This window comes from Trichosurus vulpecula, chromosome 2 (genome assembly GCF_011100635.1).
Source record: "Trichosurus vulpecula isolate mTriVul1 chromosome 2, mTriVul1.pri, whole genome shotgun sequence".
In the NCBI taxonomy this organism is placed as follows: Eukaryota; Metazoa; Chordata; class Mammalia; order Diprotodontia; family Phalangeridae; genus Trichosurus; species Trichosurus vulpecula.
Genome location: NC_050574.1, coordinates 353,966,248 through 353,987,509, shown reverse-complemented (window position 1 = coordinate 353,987,509; position 21,262 = coordinate 353,966,248). Strand labels below are relative to the sequence as shown.

At 37.4% G+C, this 21,262-nt stretch overlaps 1 protein-coding gene across 5 annotated transcripts in view; it reads left to right on the top strand.

Annotated features, from left to right (window-relative positions):
* BBX (BBX high mobility group box domain containing) overlaps positions 1–21,262 on the top strand; it is a 268,119-nt gene that overhangs the window by 164,986 nt on the left and 81,871 nt on the right. For all 5 annotated transcript variants that reach the window (XM_036745759.1, XM_036745760.1, XM_036745757.1 and 2 more), the window contains exon 6: positions 9,258–9,338. In XM_036745759.1, coding sequence (XP_036601654.1) covers positions 9,258–9,338 — 81 coding nt within the window. The remainder of the gene's footprint in view (positions 1–9,257; positions 9,339–21,262) is intronic.

Below are 21,262 nucleotides of genomic sequence, written 5' to 3'. Positions count from 1 at the left end.
TGAAGGATAGGGAACCTGCGGCCTCAAGGCCACATATGGCCTTCTAGGTCCTTGGGTGCAGCCTTTTGACTGAGTCCAAGTTTTATAAAACTTCTATGAAGTTTGGATTTGTCAAAGGGCCACACTTGAGGACCTAGAGGGCCACATGTGGCCTTGAGGCCGCAGGTTCCCCACCTCCATGAGACCTATAGGCTTTTAGTATAAACAAGTGGAAACCTTTAAAAAAAAGTAAATTTTGTTATAGTTTTTCTTGTGAGGGGCGGCAGATTCGACCAGAATTCATTTATTCACATTCTAGTGACCGTAAATATCCAGAAAAACAGCATGAAAGAAGAAGCAAGCTTTTGGATGCTTTAGTGGAAGAGAAGTCGGCACTGGTTGTAAGGGAGAGGATTCAAGAAAGTGATCAGACAGCTTAAAAAGTTTTCCTTAGGTGAATACTAGCCGTACTATGATTCATTGTGCTAATTAAAGCATTACGTAGTGCTTGAACTTAACTGCTTATTTATTACAACCCCCAGTCAGTAGAGTGTCATAATTGTACTTCCCTGAAGGCAAGAATATTTTTGGTCGCCCATCACTTCTCTTGATTTCCAAGCTCCACTCCCTTGATGTTTCTTTATCGCCTGTCCTCTATCCTTTAGGTGTCCTCAGGTACCTGCAAATCTGATGTTTCAGAATCTCATCAGAAGTCACTCACCTCTGCAAATTCAGAACTAATGAACAAGAAAATTACAAAGACCTTAAATTTGAACTTTAAAATCATTTTTTGTTCATTTAGTTATTTCAGTCACTCAGAATAATGTTTTGGAAAAGTAATTTGGAGACTTTAACATTCTTAGGAAAAATTATATTTTCAAAAGTGTGAGGATAAATATAACAAAGAAAAGGTGGTATTACTCTTTGCCCAGCTTTCATTTTATGTGTGTAACTAAAGCTAACTTCTAAGTTATTACAATTGACATTTGAGCAAATTTCTAAAAATAAAATTTCATATAATTTGCTTTTACACCACCTATATTTCCCTGCTCTGCTCCTAACAAGCAATCCCTTGTAACGAAGAAGAAGAAAAAAGAATCGGTCCCGCAAAACTAACCAACATGTCTAAAAAGTCTGACATCTACAGTGTACCACATCCGTAGTCCCCTATCTCTGTAAATAATGGAGAGAGGTGCCTCCTCATATCTTTTATTTGGGACCAAGCGTGGTCATTATAATTTCACGGTATTCAGTTTCAATTGTTTTGTTACTTTCTACATTTATATTGTTGTAGTCGTGTTTATTTTCCTGTTTAATTGCCTTTGCATCAGTTCATATAATACTTCCATACTTCTCTGTATCCATCATAATTGTCACTTATTATAGTACAATAATAGTCCATTATATTAATGCCCCCCAGTTTGCTTAGCCATTCTGTAATCAAAGGGCCATATACTTGTTTGTAGTTCTTTACTGCTATGAAAAGAGCTATTATAAATATTTTGGTGTATGTTGTAATTTTTTTTTTTATCATTGACCTCCTTGGGGCATATGCTTAGTAGTGGAATCTTTGGGTCAAAGGGTTTAGACATTTTCATCATTTTTCTTTGAATTATTCCAAATCGCTTTCTAAAATGGTTGGATCATTGCACAGCATCATAAATGCTTCATTTAATGCACTCATTTTCCCATAACCCCTGTAACATTTATCTTTGTCATCTCTTCCATCTTTTATCATCTTCCCTAGTTTGTTGGGTGTGAGGTGAAGTCTCTGATTCGTTTTAATTTATGTTTCTCTTATTCATGATTTAGAAAATTCTTTTATATGGTTGTTAATAATTTGTAATTTTTTTTGAGATGTCTTTGTTGATATCTTTTAGCCACTGTCTTTTGGAGGTGGCGTGGCTTTTATTCATGGATTCTTATGAGTTAATGATATCTTAGATACCAGAATCCTTTTAGTAATATTTGATATAATGAATTTTTTCCCCAATCAACATCTTACTTTCTTTTCCTATCTGTATTTTGTTGGTGCAAAGCATTTTTATTTCATGTAACCTAAATCTATTTTATCTTTGTAAATTTTGTCTATCTCTTATTTGACTAAGGATTCACTCTCTAACCATAGTTATGAAATTTATCTGATTTGGTTCTCTTCTAATTTTTAAATAGTTTGACCTTTAATATGCAGGTCACATCCCTTTTGAGCTTGGTATGTGACGTAATATGTTGGTCTCAATCTAATTTTTGACACATTGCTTTCCAGTTTCCCATTTTGTGAGTGTGTATGGGGATGGGGCAGGGGTCAAATAGGGAGTTCTTTCCTTGGTAATTTCTGTTTTCAGAATGACCTTATTTTTAAGGTAAATTTTAATCCAAAGGAGGACTGTTGCTTTAGGAAAACTGACTAGTTTGGGGTCAGAAATTATCATAGAAGGTAGACTTGGCCCCTTGTGGGATAAATTTGTCTTTTTGCCTTAGTGAAAATTTAGCATGTAATAAGTAATTTCTTAAGTTATGTGAATTTAAATCCACGGTTTATTGAGCATATTACAGGAGTATGATCATACTCTTTGACAACATCATCCTCAGAGTTTAGGAATATCATCCCCAACCATCTTAGTTTCTTTTTATAATTCAGTATTGTTGCCCATAAACTTAAACATTCTATCTTAAATTTGTTTATGCTCTTGGAGTAAGAAGTTACATAACTATCCATTATATATGGTAATACTTCCTTTCATTAGCTGTGTGTGGTTTTTAGTTTTCAAATGGTCATCCAAAGTTAAAGAACCTTAGATTTGGTGACCAAGTCCATATTATTCATTTTTATGTCCCATATGTAATCATATACATCATAAATATATACATACTGCATTATTATATCATGTATGTGATATGTATACCATATTATTTATTTTTATGTCATATATATATAATCACATATTCTATGATTTTTATAGATGTCAAGTATATGCTTTTTCTGCCTCCATTTTCCCACAGTCTTCTTTGTCTTTCTTCGGTTGCCAGCCCATTCCCTGTATCATTCTGTTTGCATTCTTTTATCTTTTGGTGCAGTGAATAGAGCACTGGGCCTAGAGTTGAGGAGGCATGAATTCAAATCCAGCCTCCCTTATTAGCTATGTGACCTTGGGCAAGTCACTTACACTCTATCTGCCTCAATTTCCTTGCCTATACAGTAGGGATAGCAATGGTACCTACCTCCCAGGGCTGTTGTGAGGATCAAATGAAATAATATTTGTAAAGTGCTTGGAACAGTCCCTGGCCCATAATAGTCACCATATGATTAGTAGTTAATGTTATTATTATGGTGGTTGTTATTATTGACACCTTTTTGTTGTTTGTTGTTATTATCATCATGTTTTCTACTTTTATCCTTCCTAAGGCGTGGCAGCTGGAACTAGACATAATGCAGTAGAATTTTTTTGTTTTACATTTCATTCTTAAATCACACCCCTGCCCCGCAATGATACTCAAAATGCTGTTGGACCTTTTTTCAACAGTGTAGCAGGCCACCTAAAATAACTGAGAGCTGAACAACCCACCATCTACTAAACAGAATTTAGATGATTTTTCCCTAAATGCACTACTTTTCATTAGTCCACTTTGAAGCTCTCCTCTCACTGTTCTTACTCAGCCTTTTGAGATATACTTGTAGTTCATTCTGGTTGTTTTAATATTTCACTTCCTGGAAGAATTTAATGCTATCTCTAGATCTGGAGATTCACTATAAATAACATTTTCTAAATAACTTATAAAAATATTCAGTAAGATCGGTTCCAACTCTGAACCTTAGAGGACTCCAGTGTTTACTTTTCTGTATCTGCAGAAAGGTTCGTTATACCTGCCGTTTTCTTCCTGTCTCTATTCATGAATTCCACATTTACCCCCAGTCTCATAGTGCAACAATTTTAAAATGAACCCTTTGGCTTGGAATCTTGTCAAAGGCTCTTTGAAGGTATTAAATAAATTATATACACTGATTCTCCTTTATTCACACTCTTATTTACTCCTCAAAGGATTCTAGTAAGTCAGTCAGGCATAAACACCCTTCATCAAAACCACATTACTTTTTCCCTAGCTTTTTCTCCAAAGGTTATATTTGCCTGAGTGTTTAGTGATCTTCCCCACCATTATGCCTTTCCAGACATGAAGTGCAACTTTTTTGTTGACAGGGGTACCCTTCTATATGGATTGGGATTCACGTTGTCAGTCAGCCAGTCTCTGACTCATTAGCTGTTTATAACGACAGGTTACACGTTTTGGCTAACAATTTTACAATTTCACCCTTGAGTTCCTTCAGAGCATTTGGTTGGATGTCATCCAGTCTTAATGATTTATTTACATCTACCTTGTCAATTAGGATTGACTATTTTGAGCATTTATCACTGCTTATTCTAATAACTCAGATCTGTGTACTGCAAAAAACAATTTGGAAATGGGAAAAGTCTCCTGAGGTTCAGTGTTGGGATAAATCTTATTGAGTATTTTTATAAATTAATTAGAAATGCAAAACATTCTATGACGTCTTCCTCAATAATCTGCAAATTTAGCATTTCATTCCACATCTCTGCCATTTCTTTTCCTGAACATGTATTTTTGCACTTTGATCACCAAGTCGTCCTACTGAATGCTAGCTTTCATCCTTGACTTTGTTTTAGATAACTTTTTAATTATTGCCTTTGGGGTCCATTTCAATGTTTTGCTCAAATTCTTGTGTTTATGAAGGGTAATCTTACTCATTATGAGATATTTCACATAGTGAGTAGTGCTATTATTGGTGTCATTTTCAAACAGCAAAAACAGTTATCAAGCAGTTGCCTGAAATATTCTTCTAGTCTGTAGCCAGAAGGAACTTGTTATAGAAAAGATTCCATTTGTATTTGCCCTCTGAACCTCATTTCTTGGACATGTTTTTATTTCATTTGGCAGTGGTTCCTTTATATTAAAAGATGGCAAAAAAAAATTGTGTTGTAGCCAAAACTAAATTGCTCTAAGAATTTTTTTCCAATTTTAAATTTTTTAGAAGAAAAAAAGAATAAAATTCCTTTTTCTTTATATTTGTAGTAGAAACGTTATAGGTGTGTAAATAAGGAACATTGGATGTAAATTATTACTTTGATGGATATGAGATCTAATATTTGGACACAGCTATCATGTCTTACCTCATGATAGCTCCTCTCCAGACAAAACATCCCAAGTACCTTCAAGTGAAATGGGGTCACACTTTATGCTACAGATCTTGTGGAGGAGAGCAGCCAGGATGGTTTAGAGCTATGAGTTGACAGAATAAGGATCCACTGAAGAACTCAGAATATGTAGCCTGGAGAAGAGGAGACTCAGAGGGGATATGATAGCTCTTTTCAAGAATTTGGAGAATTGTCATGTGGAAAAGGTGTTAGACATACTCTGATGTCAGAGGGTAAAACAAGAAGCAGTAGGTGAAAATTACAAAGTGGGAGATTAAGCCTTAATGGTCAGGGCTAACATTGCCTAACATTTAGAATTATCTGAAAGTGGAATGAGCTGCTCTAAGACATGGTGGGTTTCTTCTCCTTGAAGGTCTTCAAGGAGTGACTTCTTCATTTTCTGTAATTCTTACCCATGTCTTCCCATAAGTAATCTATAATTTTAATTAAAATTCTTGACCTTTTATTCCTCCAGATGAATTCTGTTAATATTTTTTCTATTTCTATAAAGTAATTCTTTGGTAGTTTTATTGACATGGCTCTAAATAAGTAAATTAATTTAAGTATAATATTATCATCTTTAGTATGTTGACTTAGCCTTAAGTAATCCGTAGTTAAGTTATCTCCCTAACATGCAAGGGGCCTTTTTTTTTGTTCTTTTAACATTTCATGGATATTAGAGTAGCACTCAGGCTATCTATTTACTTATCTCTTACTTTTACTATAAGACCAAACTACCTCCCTGTTCAATTATTCATTCTTTCATTCATTCAGTTCTTTTTTATATGAAAGACACTGTGCTGGGTGGTGGGTATACAAAGGCAAAGACAAAAACAGAAGCACACCATTTCCTCCTTACAAGGAGCTTACTGTTGAATATGGTGTTTGTATGAGTAAGTAAACACAAGGTAATTTGACAAGTAGGAGAATACTAAGAAAGGGTGGATCCAGAAAGGCCTCTAGTAGAAGATGGCATCTCAGTTGAGCCTGGAAGGTAGCTGATGATTCTAAGGGATGGTGAAAAAGAAAAAAAATACCTTCCAGGTATGCAGGACTGCCTATGTAAAATATCAGAAATAAGAGACAAATTAATAAGGCTCAAAGAAAAAACACATAGGCCTCTTTGGCTGGACCGTTAAGGATGTGAAAAGAAGTAATGTGAACCAAGTCAAACATTCCCTCTTCTGTGTCTTTTTTGATAGTTCTATCCCCACCTGCATTCCCTCAAAAAGTCATTCCTAGGATGGGGTGCCAAAGTTATTGTTAACACAAGGGTGTTCTAATACCCTAATTTTCTTGGCTCATTATCATACTTGTATAACAAGGGCCAGTTTCAGGTCCATGGTTTGTAACTGGTTCCTATCACAATAAGCTCTTGGATATTATTCCCATTCTGTTCTCAGATTGGACTATTCATATAGTAATGTTAAGAGTGCTGTAGCTTAAATCATTAACGATTAGACATCTTGAACTCGATGTTCTGTGGACATCTTAAGCTCAGCATGTCCAGAACTAAACTCATTATCTTTCTTAACAAACCCTTCTCCCTTCCAGTCAGTCAACAAACATTTATTAAATGCCTCTTATGTATTGGGCACAGTGTTAAAGCATTGGGGATACAAACATATAAAAGTCTTTCTTTGCCCTCAAGGAGCTGAATATCTAATCCAAATTTCCCTAGAGAACCTCCATCCTCCCAGTCCCTCCAAGCTGACAAGCTAAGTGTTATCTTTGACTCCTCCCCATCTCCCACCCCTCCCTTATCCAACCTGTGACTATGCCCAGTTGATTTCACTTTTTCATCAATTCTAGCATAAGATTCCTTCTTTTCTCTGATTCTGTACTCTGGTACAGACCCCTTATCTCCTCGCACCTGGACTATTGTAGTAGCCTGCTGGTTGGACTTCCTGCCACGAGTTTCTCCTGACTTAGTCTATTCTCCATTCAAGTGTCAGTGATTTTCCTAATGCTCAGGTCCAACAGGTCCTTACTTAGTAAACTCTAGTCTAGTGGCTCTCTATCTGCTCCAAGATCAAATATAAAATCCTCTGTTTAGCATTCAAAGTCCTGTAGAATTTAGGTCTTTGTCTCTTCTCAAGCTTCTTACACCTTATACTGCCCCCGATGCTACTTTTTGATCCCCTGACAGTGACTGCTTTGCTCTTCCGTGAACAAGAATCTCTATCTTGGAATTTGCTCTTGGAATTTGGCTGAACTCCATACCTGGCCCCTCCTCATCTCTTCTTGACTTCCTTCAAGTCCCAGCTGGAATCCTACCTTGTACAAGAAGCCTTTCCCAATCCCTCTTAATCGTAGTACTTTCCCTCTGTTGATTATTTCCAACTTATCCTATATTACATATATATATATATATATATATCCTGTTTATACATAGTTATTTGCATGTTGCCTTCCATATTAGATTATGATCTCCTTGAGAACAAATAAGGACTGTCTTGTTTTGCTTTGAATCCTTAGCACTTAGCACAGTGCCTAGCCCGTAGTAAGGGCTTAATAAAGACTGTATGACTGCTGTGAGATTTTTCTGTCTCATCTTCCTGCAGAGCATGTTTGTGGTCTGTCATCCCCACTTTATCATATAGAATTTTTTTCAAGAAATGCATATATTTTAGGCAGTACAAATGACAGCCTTAAAAAAACACGAAGTAAAGCAAAAGCCAAGGTCTTTTTTTTTCTTTTTTTTGGCTTGACTTCTCGCTTTTAGTGGTCTTTTTCCGTTAATCAGTCAACAAGAATTTACTAAGTATTTGCCATGTGTCATGAACTGGGCTAAACACTGGGGATACAAAGGAAAGCAAAAACAATTCCCTTAAGGAATTTAACATTCTAATGGAGTAGAAAACATGTAAATAAATAGGTCTATGCAACATCTATACAGAGTTAGTGGAGAGTAGTCTTAGAGGAGGAGAAGGAGATTAAGAGAAGTATTCTGCAGAAGATGACATTTGAGATGAGTCCTGAAGGTATCTAGGTTATTCCAAGATTGGTGTAAAAGGGAGCAGCCAATTTAAGGGCACAGAGACCGGAGAAGGAGTGTCATGGTGCAGTAATGCAATATGGCTGAATTCTAAAGTTCATGGAGGGGAATAAAGTGTTCAAAGACTAAAAGCAGTAGAAAAGGTCTAGGTTATGGAGAGCTTTAAATGCTAAACAAAAGACTTTATATTTAGTCCTAGAAGTGCTAAGGGACTACTGTGTTTATTGAACAGAGAGTGCACATGGTCAGACCTGTGCTTTGGCAAAGTTATTTTGGGAGTTGAATAGAAGATGGAATGGAATGGAAAGTGGTGAGTCAGGGAGACCAATCAGAAGACCATTCCAGTAGTACAGGAGAAAGGTGATGGGGGACTGAATTTGGGTGATAGCTCGATGAATGCAGAGAAGGGAGCGATGTTGTGAAGATTAGAAATGGCAAGATTTGTCCACTGATTGGATGGATGTATAGGGTAAGAGTAAGAAGTAAAAGATGGCTCTCATTGCAAACCTAGGAGGACAAGCAGGTAGGTAGTTGGTGCAGTGGGTTGAGTGTCGGACCTGGAGTCAGAAAAACCTTAGCTCAAATCCAATTTCAGACGCTTTGCTAGCTATGTGACCCCGAACAAGTCACTTAACTTCTCTGCCTCAGGTTTCTCATCTGTAAAATGGAGATAATAGCACCTCCCTTTCAGGGTTATTATAGGAATAAAATACAATAATATTTGTAAAACACTCTGCAAACCTAAAGCGCCGTATAGATGCTAGCTCCAGTTGTTAATGGGACATCCAGTTTAAAAAGTCCTATAGGAAGTTGGCAGGGTTGGTTTTTTTTCTCATTTACTATAATAATTCATCTTAGATTACCCATATTTTTACTCGATATTTAAATGGGACTGTCTTAATGAGACATGGCAAATCATGTGAACTGAATCATACTATTCTTTTCACATCAGTTAGGGGTTTGTTAAAAAAAAATCTAACTGGAAACAAATATTAGAATCTTGGTCTCTAATATAATACTAAAAATAAGAAACAAACATATGTATAAACGCTTTTTAAATTTTCATTCAGATATCTTCAAACACATCACATCCAGAGGCTCCTGCCCCAGCTAAACAGTGTGAAGAGTCAGCCCTGTTTCAGTTTGCAGAGGTATGGTAATTTTTTTCAAGATTCCAGTTGATGTGTTGTGAGTGTGTGTATGTTTTATGGACAAAGTCATGTAAGTCTTTATGACCATGTAATCACCCGGGAAGCACCTAAGTCGTTGTGAAATTAATGAGTATGAAGTAGTCACTTTGTCATTAAATCATGTAATAGGGTTCTGTGGGGAAACCAAACAAAACACCTTTTAGTCTCAGGAAACCTTTGAGATGGAAGATTAGTAATGGGCAGTGAACTCCACGTGTGGTATTTGGATATCTGTGACACATCACACATGACACTATTCCCTGTTTCTAGTTTCTCTTGGTGTAAATAGAACTAATCATCATTCAAGAGTTTTTCACATTTTATAACTAATCTTAGAATACTCTCAAAATAGCCTAAGCATCAGTAACTCATTTGTTTTTAAGGCAACATGGATTGTCAGGATAGCCAAAGGATCCTCATTCGTTGGCTTTCTCCCAGTGATGGAATTGGATAGTGTGCTTCATGAATTGCATTCTTGAAGTTACGCAGCCACAAATCTGACCTGTTGAAGTATTCCGCTATCCCTTTAGATATTCTTTAATCGAAGCTAGTATTTTTGGATCTGGGCATTTTCTCTGGCTACCTCCCGTCCCTGAAATACTCTCTCTTGATCTCTGTCTCCTGGCTTCCTTCATGTCCCGGCTAGAATCCTATTTTCTTCAGAAAGATTCTCCCCAGTCCTTCTTAATTCTAGTGCTTTCCCTTGGTTTATCACTTCCTGTTTATCCTGTATATGTCTTGTTTGTACATATTTATTTACTTGTTGTCTCCCCACATGTGAGCTCCTCGAGGACAGGGACTGTTTTTCGACTTCCTTTGTGCGCACAGTGCCTGGCACATAGTAGGCCCTGCAAATGCTTATTGACTTCACTTATTGACTTAATTTTTTTTTATAAATACATACACATTCACTTATATATATATACATAAATATATATATATATATAAACATATATATACAAACATATATGTATATATATGTATGTATATATGCATATTCCCTTCAGCTACCCTAATACTGAGGTCTCATGAATCATACACATCATCTTTCCATGTAGGAATGTAAACAAAACAGATCAACTTTAGTAAGTCCCTTGCAATTTCTTTTTCTTGTTCTTTTTCTTGATTACCTTTTCATGCTTCTCTTAATTCTTGTGTTTGAAAGTCAAATTTTCTATTCAGTTCTGGTCTCTTCACTGAGAAAGCTTGAAAGTCCATATTTTGCCTTGGAGCATGATACTCAGTTTTGCTGGGTAGGTGATTCTAGGTTTTAATCCTAGCTCCATTGATCTCCAGAATATTGTATTCCAAGCCCTTCGATCTCTTAAAGTAGAAGCTGCCAGTTCTTGGGTTATTCTGATTGGGTTTCCACAATACTCAAATTGCTTCTTTCTGGCTGCTTGCAGTATTTTCTCCTTGATCTGGGAGCTCTGGAATTTGGCGACAATATTCCTGGGAGATTTCTTTTTGGGATCTATTTGAGGAGGCGATCGATGGATTCTTTCAATTTCTATTTTGCCCTGTGGCTCTAGAATATCAGGGCAGTTCTCCTTGATAATTTATTGAAAGATGATATCTAGGCTCTTTTTTTGATCATGGCTTTCAGGTAGTCCAATAATTTTTAAATTATCTCTCCTGGATCTATTTTCCAGGTCAGCGGTTTTTCCAATGAGATATTTCACATTGTCTTCCATTTTTTCATTCCTTTGGTTCTGTTTTATAATATCCTGATTTCTCATAAAGTCACTAGCCTCCACTTGATCCAATCTAATTTTTAAAGTAGTATTTTCTTCAGTGTTCTTTTGGACCTCCTTTTCCATTTGGCTAATTCTGCCTTTCAAGGCATTCTTCTCCTCATTGGCTTTTTGGAGCTCTTTTGCCATTTGGGTTAGTCTATTTTTTAACATGTTATTTTCTTCAGTATTTTTTTGGGTCTCCTTTAGCAAGTCATTGACTTGTTTTTCATGGTTTTCTCATATCATTCTCACTTCTCTTCCCAATTTTTCCTCTACTTCTCTTACTTGCTTTTCCAGATCCTTTTTGAGCTCTTCCATGGCCTGAGACCAATTAATGTTTTTCTTGGAGGCTTTTGTTGCAGGCTGTTTGACTTTGTTGACTTCTTCAGGCTGTATGTTTTGGTCTTCTTTGTCACCAAAGAAAGAATCCAAAGTCTGAGACTGAATCTGGGTGCGTTTTCGCTGCCTGGCCATATTCCCAATCAACTAACTTGACCCTTGAGTTTTTCAGTGGGGTATGACTGCTTGTAGACTAAAGAGTTCTATGTTCCACGTTTGGGGGGGAGGTGCCGGCTCTGCCACACCAGCACTCCTCCTTCCCCAAGAACCCCCAACCTGGATTGGGCTTAAATCTTCAGCAGGCTGAGCACTCCTGCTCTGATCCGCCACTTAATTCCTCCCACTAGTTAGGCCTGGGGCCGGAAGCAACAACAGCTGTAGCTGCCCCACCTCCACTGCCCCTGGGGCTGGTAGCCAAACTGTGAACTCCTTCCACTCCCGCAGCTTTTCCCACTAACCTTCTCAGCTGTCTTTGGTGTTTGTGGGTTGAAAAGTCTGGTAACTGCTGCAGCTCACTGATTCAGGGTGGTAGGGCACTTTCCACCCGGCTCCTGGTTTGGTTGGTCCATGCTGCTCACACTGGGCTCTACTCCGCTCTGCTCCCAGCTCCCAGCTACGTGTGGGATAGACCTCACCCAGAGACCATCCAGGCTGTCCTGGGCTGGAGCCCTGCTTCCCTCTGCTGTTTTATGGATTCTGCTGTTCTAGAATTGGTTCAGAGCCATTTTTTATAGGTTTTTGGAGAGACTCAGCAGGGAGCTCACACTAGTCCCTGCTTTCCGGTCTCCATCTTGGCTCCGCCCCCCTCTTGACTTAATCTTAGACTAATGTTAGGTAGGATATCTTGGGAACCTAGATTTCCTTGGACTGGAGAGAAAGGGCGGGGAGGGACAAAACAAAATGGAAATGCTCATTAAAAGGAACTCTGAGGCATTGATGATGGAGATGATATTGCCCCAGAAACCTTAACTTTAGTCATGTACTCATCACTAAATAAATATATGTTATTATCAAAGTATGATGGAATTGATGTTTTATATATTTCTTTTCTTTTATTGACCCTAAAGAAGGTGATTGTATTTATATTTAGTGAGCAATTATTATGCACAAGGTCTTGTGTGATTTGGGACAAATTACTTAAACCTCTTTGGGCCTTAGTTCTATAAAAGGAGAGGACTAGAATAGATAGCCTCTAAGGGCCCTTACAGCTCTAAATCTTTTTACTTAATTTTTCAATGAACAAAAGTTAATTTTCTCACCCCCACCATTGAGAAAAGAAAGACAAGAAGAGAAAAAGAGAGAGAGAAAAAGAAAGAGAATAAATCCTTATAATAGATATACATAGCCAAGCAAAACAAATCCCTACATTGACCATGGCCAAAAAATACATGTCTCATTTTTCACCCTGAGTCTATCATTTCTCTGTCAGGAGGTATAAGTAGCATGCTTCATCATTGTTTCATCTCTAAATCTATGGTCCTATGAAGAAATCTACAGCCTGGTCACCTATGAAATATAAGATAGCTGTACAGCAAAATAGAGGCAGCTAGGTGGCTCAGTAAATAGAGCCTCAGGCCTGGAGTCAGGAAGACCTGGTCTTAGAAACTTAACTAGCTACTGTAAGACCCTGGGCAAGTCACTTAATCTGTCTTTGCCTTTGAGGTAGCTAGGTAGCTCAATGAATAGAGTCCTAGGTCTGGAGTCAGGAAGATCTCAGTTCAAATCTAGCCTCACACACTCATTCACTAGCTGTGTGACCCTGAACAAGTCACTTAACCTCTGTTTGCTTTAATCTACTGGAGAAGGAACTGGCAAACCACTCCAGTACGTTTGCCAAGAAAACCTCAAATAGGGTCACCAGGAGTCAGACGTGACTGAACATCTGAACAGTATAGCAAAATATTAAAAGTGCCACAAGAGGTGCCGTTATGGTTCAGAAGAAGAAAACAAGACAGTTGGAAAGGCTTCTTCATTCATGGAGGTGGAATTTGAGCTGGTACTTGGCGAGGAACCTGCTTCAGTTGTTCAGGCATGAAATAATGAGGACAGTAGAGTTAGAAGAAAGGGGACAGCTGACTAGTGAGAGAGACGGCTGTCTCACTGTTGGAAATTTGACCTATGAAACAATCAATTCTGACACATCTATGCAGTTAAGTGTGTTTTTATTGGTTTTCTAATCTTAAATTGATGGAGATTGTGAGAGGAAAAAAAAACACACTCTTTTTAGATTTGGAGGAAAAAATAATCCATGAAGTTTTCTCATTAATATCAACATCCATTTGACTGGGAAAAACAACTCTGCATTGTTTCTTTGTGGCAGCAAAATTTCTAGTGTCCTACACTAGGAATGAACCAAAGTGATCTATTGCGAACATTCAGATCAAATCCTTCAGAAAAAAAAAAAGATCATTCTGTCTCTTTAGATAGTTATATCAAATATTAATTTGGAATTTTTCTGGCATGTTTATATGCTTGCTTCCTAATGGTGCAGCATTTATCTTGGCTGTTTGGGTGTTGCTTTATGAAACTTGTAATAAAAAATACCGTATAATTCTATTGTCTCATAAAGAACAATTAGGTTGATGAATTCTGAATAAATTAACATGTTGTAATAATCTTCCATTATGAAAAACAGGCCATTATTTTCTCTGTCTAGGGGGATAGTTTTGTAGCACTTGTTTGTCTTTATTGTCATCCATTTGGTGTTAATAAAATTTTTAAAGTAAAGAAAGAAAACATCTGGCAAAATGATCATTCGTTTTTCATGCGGATTCTGAGTCAGCCTCTTCCAGTGCTTCAAAATCATTTGTTTCCCATTCAAGACAGAACTGATTTGCTTCTTCTCATGTTTTATTGTTTTAACACTCTAGGATATAACAATAAGCTAAGTAGTAGCTAATCTTTGACATACCTGATCTCTTTAGCACGTTGTAACTACTCTAAAGTGTTTATCTTCATTTTAGATGCTAGCCTGGAATTCAGCAGCTGGTACAATCGCATTTGAAACAATTATGCCACTCAGGCATCATTTAAATGCCATATAAACAGTACCACCACTGGATTCTTTATTGTTTTTGTTCAGTTGTGTCCGGCTCTTCATGACCCCATTTGGGGTTTTCTTGGCAAAGATACTGCAGTGGTCTTCCATTTCCTTCTCCAGCTCATTTTACAACTGAGGAAACAGAGGCAAACAGGGTTAAGTGATTTGCCCAGGGTCAGAAAGCCTCTGTCATAGGCCAGATTTGAACTTGGGGAGGTGAGTCTTCCTGCCTCTAGGCCCCAGGCACACTATCCACTGTGCCACTGGGTTCATTATTAGCTTCATACCAAAACACCTCTGATTCTTTTTGTTTTGTTTTGTTTTTTGGACAAACAATTGACTTTACTGCCAAGAAGAGAAGCAGCTACCAAAGGTGACATGGAGTTAAAATACAAACTTATTTGGTGAAAGATTATGAGCACTCTTGCCTGATCAAACAATTAAAAAGCATTGGAAATAAAAGGTTTTTTCTTTTCTTTTTTCCTTTTGGACAAATACTAAAACTTAAATACATAATAAGAAAAGAAAAAGAAACATTATAAACTTAAAAGAAAAAAAAATATATCATGCACACAGCAGAACATAGGAGAAGATTCAGAATATAAAGCAGTAACTTTTCATTTCAAGACAGCCTGCATATTAAATACTGTGCATTATGTTGAAAGCTGTCCATCTTTTCTTTGATTCCTTATGAGTTTTCTTTTGTTCTCTTTTTACTTTGTTCTTTTTTCCCCTTAACTTCCCCCCTACTCACCACTCCAAGGCTACAATTGAGCATGGATATATTTGTATATAAGTATTGATACATAGATACTCGTATACGTGTATACACATACATACATATATATATGAACATATACTTTCCCTGAGGATTCTACTCCTAATTTTGTTTTTATGTTTGTGCATATCTCTTTTTTTCCTGTCTCCAAACTTCTCTACTTTACTACTACCTGCTACCTTGCCCTCCTGTTACTTAACCTACCGCTACTCCAGCAATCCCTCCCTTATCCCCCTATTCCTCTAAATCTAAAGACCCTTCTATACCCCTCTTTTGACCTATTTCCTTACCTCTCCTCTAAAGATTGCTCCTATATCCTCTCCCTTTTTCCTGTCCCCTTAGTTTTATTTCTTTCTGAATTTAGAAGACTTTTATACTCTTCTAGATATAGATGTATTTTCCCCCTTAAACCCATTCCCGATTAAAGTAGGTTTGCAGAATTAACAGCCCCTCTCCCCCATCTAATTCCTCTGTATTGGTTCTTCCTTTTACACCTCATTTGTATAAGATAATTACTCTTTCAGCTGCTCTTGAACGATTTTACTTTTTGAAGTCATATCATACTCAGGGCTAACCCAGTCTGTTTTTATAAGCTGCCTAATTACTAGTAACAATGTTAGACATAGCTTTTACAATTTCCATACATAAAAGGTAAACATTCTATCCTTATTTGGTCCTTTGTAATTGGTCATCGGTATGTACCTTATATTTCTCTCAGCTCTTGTGTGTCAAATCTTCCATTGAGTTCAGGGTTTTTTTTTGACAGAGTCCTAAAAATCTGACAGTTGATCAAAAATGTCCATTTTTTTCCATTCAGAATTATGCTTAGCTCTGTTGGGTATGGTATGTTTGGCCAGAGGCCCAGTTCTTTTGCTCTTCAACATGCAGTGTTCCAAGACCCGTGATCTTTTAGTGCTGACAACCCTAGGTCTTGTGTGATTCTGATTGTAGTACTGTCATACGTAAATTATTTTTTCTTGTAGCTCATAATATTTTGAATCCTTGAGCTGGGATTTTGGGATTTAACTATAATATTTCTGTGAGTTTTCCTCATAGGATCCCTTTCGGGTGGTGATCAATGACTTTTTTCTATTTCTACTTTCCCCTCTTGTTCTAATGCTGCAGGACAATTTTCTTCAATTATTTCTTGTACTATTTTATCAAGATTCTTTTTGATCAGAATTTTCAGGTAGTCCAATTATTCTTATGTTTTCTCTTCTTGATCTGTTCTTTAGATGCGTTGTTTTTCTTATGAGATGTTTCACATTCTCTTCTATTTTTTTCATTCTTTATATTTAGTTTTTTTATTTCTTCATCTCTTTAACTTTGCTGGCTTCCCCTTGCCCAGTTCTGATTTTCAAGGAGTCATTTTCTTCCTTAAGATTCTGTATCACCTTTTCTAATTGGTTGACTTTCTTGACATAATCTTCTTGGTTTTCTTGCATTATTCTTATTTTTCTTTTTAATTTTTCCTCCATCTCTATCATTTGATTTTTAAAGTCTTCTTTAAGTTCTTCAATGAATTCTTTTTGGGCAGGTGACCATTTGACATTGCTCTTTGGGGTAGAAGAGGGTTTCTTTGCTTCGATATCTTCCTCTGAAGAGGATCCCAAGTCTTCTCTATTCCTGCAGTAGCTCTCTGTGGTTGGATTCTTTCTCCTTCGCCTGTGCATTTTTTTTTAATAATAATTTAGTTTTTATAATCACCTCTAGGCCTGGCATATAGGGGATGGTACCTCTGCCCTCTGATCCTCTTCCATTCTCCTCTCTGACGCTGAACTCAAAGCAAGACCTCCAGCCCTCGTGTAAGTGCCCACAGCCAGCGGGGTCCCTGCCCCACTGTTTCTGCATTCACTGGGCATTGGGCGTGTGCTGGTTCCTTCTGCCCCCTCCCTTCCCCCACCCTCCCTTTGCAGCACAGCTGGGTCTGGCATTCCTTGTAGGCAGAGATTCCTTCTATCTTCCAGGCTCAGATGACCAACTCCTGTCACTGTCCTGGGGATAAAGAGTTCCTGTGGCAGGGTGAGGCAGCCTCTCAAACCAACTAACCCCAGGGCTTGCCACTTGTTGTTAAAAGGGACCCTAGCCTAGAGGTGTTTACTCTTTACCAGGAGGAAATCTAATTCTGGGATTTTTCTTCTGGGCTTCTCTGATTGTCCCAAGAAAACCTCTGTTCTCCTCCTACCCTTATTTGTTTTCACAGTTCTGTGTTTGCCTAGAGGCACTGTTTTATCTCTTTTGTGGAGGAAAATCTTGAGAGCTTGAAATTTTCTGACCTACTCTGCTATCTTCCCAGAATCCTCTACCTCTGATTCTTCTTAAACTATCTCTCTCTTTACCTGGGAGAGAGTTCCACAGTGAAACAGTGACCCATGATATATCTTCTGCTTAAAACTCAATTTGAGGAAGCTACATAGAGTGCCCTAAAATAAGAGGATTAATTTGAACATTTGATAGCAAAGTCATTACATACCAGTTGTACAGTCATCTGTGTGTTATCCAGGCCAATGAAGGGAAGTGGCGATGTGGATAAACCACAAAATAAATTGGTTAATACAAAAAAAAATTCATTTGGAATTAGATACTATAAAATTCATTTTTCTTCATATATCTAGCATATATCTTTTCCACTTGACTTTTGCTTAGCCTACCCTTAGGATTAGCTTGTATTCCCTAAGCACACACTGTGAATGGAGGTCGGGGAAACGGTCTAAAAGTATGTTGCATGGCAACAGAGTAGTCCATTAAGTTAAAATTTAGGCTTTATATAATTCACAAAATGATTGCTAAAAAGTAGCAGAGGAAAAGTTTTCCAGCAATTGAGTCAGAGGCCCTCTATGAACTTGGGTAAATCACTTTAATCTCTTAGAGTCTAAAGAAGCCTGATATCCTCATCTTTAAAAGGAAGGAATTGGACTAGGTGAGTTGTAAGAGCCTTCTAGTCATGAAATGCTATGATTCTGTGATCTTTGGCTAATCAGTAAGAGTTAGATGTAGGTGTGAATATATATGTGTATGCACATGTATGTTGGTGTGGGTATATGTATATGCGTAGACAGAGCATTTATTAAGTACTTACTTTGTGTCAGTCACTATACTAAATTCTGGAAATACTACTGCTACTGCCATGACTATGACTACAACTACTATTATTACAGACTACTACTAATATATATTAATATGCTAATTATTATATTAGTTATATGAAGAAATAGATAAAGAATTTTTAAAAAATTTTTTACAAATATGTATTTATGTGTTATATTTCGTTTTACTTTTATATATTTCTATTTTATAAATATACATTTAAATATAAAATATATAAAGAAATAAATAAAATCACTAATAAAACTTTTAAAAAGAATTCAAAATTTAAGGTTTGCAAAGTGCTTTACATACATATATATCTTCTTTGGACCTCCATAGCCTGGAAGGTTGGCACTATTAATATCCTAATTTTAGGAAGGGGCAAATTTAGGCCGGGAGGAGTGATGGTACCTTCCTGGCCCACATAGCTAGTAAATGTCTGAGGTAAGATTTCAACTCAGATCTCCCTGACTCCAGGCTCAGCCCTCTGTCCCCAGGAAGGATCTAACTGAATAACAAGGCAAACTCTACCATCTTCCATTCTATTAAGGAAAGGAAAAAACATGAGAGCTGAAATGGGGGATGGAGGTAAATGATAACTGAGCTAGAGGTGAAAAGGTCTTTGGAGAGTAAGTCCAGGGGTAAAAGAGGTGAAGCATTGTTGGGATCCTTCTTAAAATGGTGGTCCCTAGGGTAGGAGTCACCAGTTAGAAGAACAGGGCTTCAGAATAGAGGTTTCTCAAGGATGGTGAGGGGGGAGGAGAAGTTCCAAGAGTGATGCGGACGCTTGTCAAGTCTCACCTACCCTGCTGAGATAACCTGCTGGTCAGTCTCGCTGCCACAAGTCTTCCCACTCCAATCCATCCTCTACTCCTCTACTCAGCTGACAGTGACCTCCCTAAAGTGCAGGTCTGACCATGTCACCTCCCTACTTAATAAACTCCAGGGGCTCCCTATCACCTCCAGGGTCAAATCTAAAATCTTCTGTGTGGCCTTCAGAGTCCCCTCTCTCCTGCCTTTCCAGTATTCTTACAGACCCTGGCTCTCCACAAGTACTCTTAGATATCGTGGCAGTGCCGTCTTTCCTGTTCCTCAAACAAGACATTCCATCTCCTGACCCTAGGCATTTTAGCTGGTTGTCTCCACATGCCTGGAATGCTCTCTCTCCTCATCTCTACCTCCCAGCTTCCCTACTTTTCTTCAAGTCTTCTACAGGATGCCTTTCTGATCCCTGTTAATTCTAGTGCCTTGCCTGCGTTGATGATTTCCAATTCATCCTGTGTATATCTTGGTTTTACATAGTTGTTTGCACGTTATCTCTCTCACTGGATTGTGATTCCTTGAGAATAGGAACTGTCTTTTGCTTGTCTTTATATCTCTGTCACTTAGCATAGTGCCTGGCACATAGTGGGCACTTAATAAATGCTGATTGACTGACTGAATCCAGGAGTGAGCAAAGTAAAGCTGAACTCTTAAAATGCGTGCATCCCAGATGGGTGATTTGTGAATTTTAAATGTTTGGGGGGAGATATGAACAAGGCTATAATTAGAGCAATTCTGTGTCTATAGAAGCTGTTAGTTATATAGAAGGTAGCTGTTACACATTTGCATGGAAGGTTTTGGAAGAAAATTTAATTAATGCACACATAGTACATAGCACATAGAGAAGGGATTTGGTGTACCATTATAACCTGGTGGGAGCATTACTATAGGCCCTTCCAATGAGGAGGTAGTAGGGACCACCTTCCACCCCAAAACACACACACACACACACACACACACACACGCTTTGCATGCCTGTGTTTGCATTAACAGGGAGTTATGTAATTATGATTTTATATTCCCAGGAGAATTTCTCTACTGCCTATAGTATATACCCTACTTACCAGCCATACTCTCTGAACTTTCACTTATAAAAGGTTATTCTTTTGAATTAAGCACTGCCCATTATGATTGTTGCTTTTATTTATATTACCCACAGATGCAGAACATGTTAAACCACTAATGCCTTTGATAGCTAAAATGGGGGTTCTTAACCTCAGGTCCACTTGTTTTTAAAATATCTCGATTGCACAAAATGAGAATTGCCCAGGAGAGTTAGCATAAAAGAAGTCACGGAAAGATAGATGATCTGAAAAGCAACGAAATAATGCCATTATATGTCAGGGGCCAAATTATCCTTTTAAGTTCCCTGAAGTCTTATGTGAATAAACAGCATATTATCTAACAAAAATAAATGAATAAATATTTTTATAATTGTATTTAATAATCTTTATTTTTTATGAATTTAAAAACATTTATTCTGAGAAGTCCACAGAATTCACCACACTACCAAAGGGATCCATTACACACAAAAAGATTAAGAACCTCTGCCCTAGTATGATAGAATTTTTCAGACCCTCTCTCCCGTAATAGTAAAAATTGGGACAATATAAAAGCACTGGTTGACTTGTAAGAGATAGGGTGCTGAAAGGGGGGAGTAAAGGGTAGAAAATGGAAATGTGGGGAAAGAGGAAGGGAAAACCACATAATAATTTCATCCAGGGTTTGCCTTGTTCAACACACAGTTAATCAAGACCTGACTATATGTGCACCAATTAAACTGTCTTTAAAAAAACTTCTATGAGAATGTGTAACTGTTACCTTTCATATAACGAGCACCTTCTAAATTGGCATAGAATTGCTATAATTATAGCCTTTGCTCATACCCCAAAACATTTTCAATTACTACATAAATCACCCATCCAGATATAACACCCAGGCTCTAAAAATTTTAGTTTTTTTTTTTCCTCTGTCATGTGTACTTTATAGGCACAAAATTATGATAATTAGATATTAACTAGACATGAACTTCACAGTGTTTCTAGAGCCTGATAGGGGGTAGGGGAGGGGGAGTTAGAGAACT